The sequence below is a fragment of the Dendroctonus ponderosae genome, unplaced genomic scaffold (genome assembly GCF_020466585.1).
Source record: "Dendroctonus ponderosae isolate FM_Combo_2020 unplaced genomic scaffold, Dpon_F_20191213v2 Dpon_F_20191213_6, whole genome shotgun sequence".
In the NCBI taxonomy this organism is placed as follows: Eukaryota; Metazoa; Arthropoda; class Insecta; order Coleoptera; family Curculionidae; genus Dendroctonus; species Dendroctonus ponderosae.
Window position 1 is genome coordinate 4,460,775 of NW_026018814.1, and position 7,167 is coordinate 4,467,941.

The 7,167-nt window shown below is 32.6% G+C and overlaps 2 protein-coding genes across 2 annotated transcripts in view; both read left to right on the top strand.

The window, feature by feature from the left end:
- LOC109540658 (myrosinase 1) overlaps positions 1 to 702 on the top strand; it is a 6,427-nt gene extending 5,725 nt beyond the window's left edge. The window contains exons 9-12 of the mRNA XM_019909099.2: positions 11 to 122; positions 184 to 333; positions 388 to 494; positions 550 to 702. Of these exons, the coding sequence (XP_019764658.1) occupies positions 11 to 122; positions 184 to 333; positions 388 to 494; positions 550 to 667 (487 nt within the window). The 3' untranslated portion in view covers positions 668 to 702. The remainder of the gene's footprint in view (positions 1 to 10; positions 123 to 183; positions 334 to 387; positions 495 to 549) is intronic.
- Positions 703 to 1,393: 691 nt separating this feature from the next.
- The window catches only part of LOC109540664 (myrosinase 1), a 7,399-nt gene continuing 1,625 nt past the window's right edge, over positions 1,394 to 7,167 (top strand). The window contains exons 1-10 of the mRNA XM_019909108.2: positions 1,394 to 1,486; positions 1,578 to 1,708; positions 3,094 to 3,184; positions 3,245 to 3,335; positions 3,385 to 3,548; positions 6,147 to 6,319; positions 6,474 to 6,568; positions 6,625 to 6,794; positions 6,844 to 6,987; positions 7,045 to 7,132. Of these exons, the coding sequence (XP_019764667.2) occupies positions 1,446 to 1,486; positions 1,578 to 1,708; positions 3,094 to 3,184; positions 3,245 to 3,335; positions 3,385 to 3,548; positions 6,147 to 6,319; positions 6,474 to 6,568; positions 6,625 to 6,794; positions 6,844 to 6,987; positions 7,045 to 7,132 (1,188 nt within the window). The 5' untranslated portion in view covers positions 1,394 to 1,445. The remainder of the gene's footprint in view (positions 1,487 to 1,577; positions 1,709 to 3,093; positions 3,185 to 3,244; positions 3,336 to 3,384; positions 3,549 to 6,146; positions 6,320 to 6,473; positions 6,569 to 6,624; positions 6,795 to 6,843; positions 6,988 to 7,044; positions 7,133 to 7,167) is intronic.

The window sequence follows — 7,167 nt, forward strand, 5'->3', positions numbered from 1 at the left end:
CGTTTTTCAGATATTCCAGCACTCTAATTGGTTGGGCAGATGATGCCCCCATCTCTGAGCCATCTTACGATTTGGACACTTGCGTGTATGCCACTTCAGATCCATCTTGGCAAGCAGCAGAGGTAAAAGCTCTACTCTTCAGTCAATTTAATTTGAAATTAACACACACCTCTAATTGCTTAGGTTGGATATGTGGTTTCTTGGCCGATGGGAATCAGAAAACTAGTTAACTGGATCAACGACAACTACAACCCTGGGGAAATTTTTGTCACTGAAAATGGATGGACCAGCGATGATTCTCTGGAGGATAACGATAGATATGTGTATCTGAATGTACTTGAATTTTACTGTAGCGAGCAAATGGAAATTCACAGTCAAGTTTTTTAGGGCTATTTGAAAAATATTCTCGATGCCATCTACCTGGACAATGTCCCAGTTACTCATTATACTGTTTGGGCTTTGCTGGATACTTTCGAGTGGGGCAGTGGATACACGTAAGCTCATATCAACCCACTGTTTCACCTTTGCCAAAATTACCTTGTCTTCCAGGGTTAAATTTGGGCTGATTGACGTCGATTTTGAAAGTGAGAACAAGACCAGGACCTACAAACAGTCTGCCCGATGGTTCAAGACTGTTGCTCAGCACAGATGTCTGGGGTGTTTGTAAACAACAAATTATTTGAAATAAAAATATTGATATTAGTTTTAGTGTTTTATTTTCAATATCTTCTTATGCCCCCGTAAGGATTCTGAGAATAACAGTAGATGTTTTTAATTTTTAAGCATTACCTACATGTTCCTATTCGGTTTTAGGTAATCACTCAAAGTTTAGTATCAGTTTTGTCAAGTTTTTAAAGACTGTCAGACAGTTTAGATTTTTACGAAATATATGGCAATTAGAGCATAGCCTGGCTTGATTAATTTGGCAGTATGATTCATTAGATCGCAACAAGTCTTCCCAACTTAAACCTTCTGCATGAACTGAACGTACTTGAAAAGTTTTTTTGAACATTAGCAGCCCGAATGTTTTAAAAAATAGCAGCCCCATTTTGAAATAAAATGCTCAAAAAATTTACATAAACATACAACAAATAATGGTAAATTAGAAAGGCAAGGTACTTTTCATTTAATTGTCTTCGTTTTTACTGCAACAATACGGAAGTATGAACCAGAAAGATATTAAATAAATGATGCAAATGGGAGAACAAGTTAATTTCAAATTGTTCTACTTAAGCCAGTTGTTGTTTATGCAATAACAAACTTGAAAACACTTAGAATAAAGCCAACGTCACAAGATAAAAAATATATAGGATTCGAATAGTGATACTTATTGGACCACTTAAAACAAATATGATAAAGTACTTAAAAGTCCTTGAATGACACCATAGAAGTGAGCTCTAAAATGTTGCCAGTTGATTATAATTGTTTCCTTAATTTTGCCGAATATGCTGACGAAAGTCGTGATAGTCCTTGGATTTATTGCTGGGTAATTAAAAAAAAATGATTGGAAAATATTTATATTGCATATAAACGAAGAATTTTCAATGCTTGCTAAAGCCAAATTTTTTAAATTATAGAACTTTAGCGGCCCGGAAGTTTCCAGACGAGTTTCTATTTGGCGCAGCAACTTCTGCCTATCAGATTGAAGGTGCATGGAATGAAGATGGGAAAGGCGAAAATATTTGGGACAAATTCCTACATGATGCTAGTAAGTAATGTTAAATACGCAAATAAAGTAAAAATAATGCCGTGTTGGTATGAACTGATGTTAACATAAAATTAGAATTATTAGGAAAAAAAATAATGTGAATTTTAAATAATACAGCACTATTAAACAAGTGGCACATGGCAATAAAATATTGAAACATTATTTAAAAATTGCACAAATTTAGAACCGAAACATGACTATTTAAACACTTGTGTTAAGATGCACTAAAACCGGTCACATTCTTTAATTAAATTCGCTTGTACGAAAAAAGCGCAAATATAATATAGAGGAAATACACAGCTTGTGTAAATAAATTAAAGAAAAATTAAAACAGCCATCATAAATAGGTAGTTCTCAATATGCTTTACATTGCTGATATCGACAAGAATTTAACAGCGATAAGCACATTTTTTCATTTATTTATTTGTTTCTTTGATACTCTTACAAATCCAGGAAGAAAGCTTACAAGCAAGAGAACGCAGGAATAATAGGAACTTTAACTTAGATCAAAAGTTTAGTTCTTCAACAAGTTTTTCAACATATGCTTAAGAGCAGTCAGTAGAAGCAGGCTAAAGTACCTTTTCATCTTATAAGCTCAAATTTGTCTTTAATCCTACCAAAATTTGATGATAATTGTTTTATTGTGCATCTAATTGATCTTTGAGACCAATAATTTAATTATATTTGCCGTAACATTATTAAATCTTATTTGGGTTATTGCTGCTATTATTTTGCGTTATTAAATTGTTCATGCCTATTTGCAAAAAGCAGTGAAACGATGAGAAAGTGATAAAATGAAAAAAAAATGGTCACAGACAGCACATGCACTGAATATTTTGAATGTAATTTTGTGTAATTTTTAATTTTTATAAGGAAAAATTGTTCAGTACGTCATACTTATGTTAATGTCTGAAAAACGGTGAAAAAAAATACAGTTTTCTGTTCCACTGAAGAATCAGAGGAACCTGCCCCAAACAAATATCATTTTTAGCAGATTTTGATAGTTATTTTTATTATATCCTGTACATTGGCGCTCTTACTATAATATTTTTCATCTTCTTCGCAAAGGATAAAACATAAAAAGAAACCAAAATCAACAAATACTCCTGACTTTTTGTCATTGCACGTTTTTTGTAAAGATAGGTAAAAAACAAGTCTTACCCTAACAAAAAGATCGAAAACCAACTTTTTGAAAGATAAATTAGATACGAAAAGATTATTTGAATGGTAAGGGAAGAGGATTCCGGTTGAGACTGAAGCATTTTATACAAATTATTTACGTTATTTAATGATTGGGAAGCATTAAGGCCATACATTCACTTTTTCGAAACACTTTTATATTTTTGAAAACTAAACTTTTTGTAGACTAAAATGTGATTTTCCAGATCGCGACAATGGAGATGTTGCTTGCGATTCCTATCATAGATGGGAGGAAGATATTGCAAATGCCCAAGCTCTGGGATTAGATTCGTACAGGCAGGAATACAGTAGAATCGATTAATTTTGAGTAACTCCCGAGTTCTTTATCTGTAACAGATTCTCAATAGCATGGTCCAGAATACTTCCTAACGGCACCATCAACTCAATCAATCGGAAAGCAATCGACCATTACGCTAAATTAATTAAGGTAAAGAAAATTCCATCAAAGTTAGCCTTTTTGATCACACATTATTCAGGGCCTGGTAGAAGCTGGAATAGAACCTCTAATCACCATATACCATTGGGATATGCCTGAATACATTAGCCAACTGGGTGGCTTATTGAATATCCAATTTGTGGACTATTTTGAGGACTTTGCACGGTTGCTCTTCCAAGAATATGGATCGTATGTAAAATACTGGTAAGAACAGTTAAATTTGAAAGTTTTGCGACCCATACTGGCTAATTGAGCAATTTACAAAGAACGCTTGCACTTTAATATCAATCTCAAACCAAAAACCACCAAGGAAGTGTCATTAAAATAAGTCAGCACCTGCTTTTCTAAAAAACCCGAATGCAAAAAGAGGGTTTAAGTCGCGGTTTATGAGAAGAGGTAGAATAGAACATATTTTAGTATTTTAGTGGGGAACTTACTTAAGCAAAAAATAGCTTTACAAGAGCGCTCCAAACAAAATACTCAAGTTATGTAACTAAGTGCGAGCATATCATATAAGTTTTCTACGTCTATATGTGAGTAATGTTTAAGAAAAGCCAATAATTTCCAAGAGTCGCGTTCCTAGGAAAATGCCAAAAATTGAAATTTGAAAAGCATACCAACTGATGATGAGCGGATATTTTCAATCCATTAAAACAGCGAAAATTTAGAGGGTTTTCTATGATTAATACAAAATAAAAGAAAAGTTCAGGTTCAAAGTATGAAGACTAAATAGTTTCATCAAAATGGATCTAAAATAACATTGAACGAAGAAAGTATTGATTTTTATGGTTAATTAGAAAATAAACCAATACTGATACACTAATGTTGTAAAATGAGCTTACAGAAATTATTTAACACCTCAACAACTAACTACAGAGTCTGTATAGAAATCGTAAAATTGTGAAAAATGAGTAAAAATTTAAATTTGAAATATTAATTTAAAACAGTTAAATGAGTGAAAATTAAAATTTTTTAAATAAAAATCTGAGAGTTTTATGAGATTTTTTAAACCATCCGTTTCCATTTAAACAATATATTAACTTCAGTAAAAGGAAATCAATTAAATGATAACAAAAGCGTCTAGAAATAGGCATCAACCTAAGCCAGGAAAAGTATTGAGATAAATATTTCAAAGCTTAGAGATTAAAATTTCAGTATAATGCTTGTAGTTTAGCAGCTCAGATTATGTACACTTTACTGTTGGAAAATCTATTTATCTCCTTGTGCATACTGAATATAAACTAAAAATATTGAAATAAATTCCAGCTATCGGCTTGGAGCGTTAGTGGAAAAGCAGGTAGTCTACTTAGTTTTAAGTTTATTTTATATAACTCCTTTTCTATTCTTATTGCACTACTATTAGTAATCCACTGTCTGGCATTTAATAATAAAAAAGCAAAGTAATACAGCAATAAAAACAGGGTAAAATCGACAACAAGATAGATTTAGCTCAATGCTGCGTAACAAGTAAATTTAGAATCTAGAGTAAAAACAGCCAAACAATGGAAAAAATAAGTCTTCTAATTAGGTCGGAAAGCATAAAAGTAATTTATTGATAATATATTCTGAATATTTTCTTTTAAGATGAACAAGTCAGAAAGTAGTACTTTTTAGTAGGAATCTTTGTTTTTCTAAATATTTTGCAAGTTTGTTAGAAATTTAATCACCTTTACTCTAAAAAGTTAGCTTGATTTTAACTGTATATATTCATTCTCATTTCCCATTTTTAACATAATTTATTGAAAAAAAACTCTGAAAGGGCCACTGGGTTTGGATGAACACATCCAAAACCATCAAAGATACAAAGACGTTTAGAAGTGTTAATATATGAGATTTTTCATACCATTTTGAAATATGTTTTTATTATTTTGTCGATATCTAGTTCTCACAAATATTTGGTCAAAATATGTACTTGAATTCATGTAGTTAAATCAAATAAGTTATACAAGGGAAACCGAAATTACACACCAATTTAAAACAAAAATCACTAGTAAGTATTTGTATTTGGTTCAAACTTCTATATGTTATATGTATATATATGTAACTTTAGAATCGCCGTAAAGTTTCCTATGATTATCACGTGCCAAAAATAAGTGTATTTAATGATTACAATCAACTGAAAGCAAAACACTCTTGCATATATTTGATACAAAAATAAAATAACCCAATGCAGGGTGATCTGAAAGAAGTCTAACAAACTTTAGAAAGTGATTGCTGGCATTATTTTAAGATGAAAAATTCGAATAAATGCAGCTAATTAAATTTTTATCAACAATGATCAAAATGTATTGATATATCGGAAACCGGTTCAGATATGTTCCAATAGCTATCGGGTGGAAATGTTCCCATTGAACAAAGCTATTTATCAAAATTATCAACATAATTATACTCTTTGATTGCTTGTTCAATTTGTAACAAAAAGTAAAAAAATGAAATCGTATTAATGCAGGTTTTAGAATCCTCACACCAACGGTTTGCCACACAAACGCCAATGAAAAACCAAAATATTTGAGGACAACGGATAATAAATGGTTTTGAAGAAATCAAAAACCGAATGGACATCGCAGGACAATTTAACTGAAATATCAGTTCTGTTTTCAACTAGAATGTTCTATAAACCAATTTATTTAAATGTTTTAGTTTTATTTAAGCCCACTGGCCAGATCGTTTTACTTTGATACGGTCTTTGTATTTATTAAATTATTGTTTCTATATACTTGATGTTGCAAATATTACAGAACTAAATGTGCACATTGTTTTAACTTTTACGCAATTACTTGTGATGCTTTTATTTGTTAACAGGTTTACTATAAACGAACCTCACGCTGTATGTAGCGGAGGATATGGATCGACACTTGTTGCTCCTGGATTAAACCTGGTTGGGGATGGTCTTTATCAATGCTCCTACATATTGTTGAAAGCACATGCCAGAGTTTATCATATTTACGACGAGGAATTTAAACCTAATTACGGCGGTAAGAAATATCGCAACAAATTTTTTTTTTATTTACACCCTAAAATGGGTGAAGGATGCAAAATTCCGATATACTTTTAAAGTAGCGTCTGTTGTGTATGTGTATTTATACATGTATTCTACTTTTTATAAGTGAAAAAGTGAAATGCTTTTAGGAAAGGTTGGAATGGCTCTAAACACAAATTGGTTCGATCCTACCACGGACACTGCCGAAGACATTGAGGCTCAAGAGCGCGTTCTGCAATTCATGGCAAGTTTTTTGATGTGTGTGTATGATAGGCTAAAAATGTTGAACTGCAATTTTAGTTGGGTTGGTGGGCTAATCCGGTTTTTCTGGGCAACTGGCCGCAAATAATGATAGAGAGGATTGCAAGCCGAAGCGCATTGGAGGGTTTTGCCCGATCCCGTCTTCCAGTGTTCACTCAGGAAGAAATCGAATATATTAATGGAACGTCCGACTTTTTTGGTCTAAACAGGTAAAATAAACCTCGATAGGTAGTGAGACGCTTTAAAGTCTCAATAAAGTTATAAGGTTTACGATGTTTCCAATTCGGAGTCACCCATTGGCAGTCCCAGCTACCGGCTGGACATGGGCGCCACTTGGGACTCCACTAATCCCCAATCGCGACCCGAAAAATTCAGAAGTTTGATCAAATTCATCAATGGCAGGTACCTACTTGTTTGAATGGGGCAGTGGAACATTTTTATCAAAGTCGAGTGTTCCAGGTATCAGCCTGGTTCGATTATGATTTCTGAGAACGGACTTCAAACAGACGATCATCTAGATGATCAAGACAGAATTTCCTATATGAGTGTAAGTATACCGATTAATTACAAACTTCTTTTTGG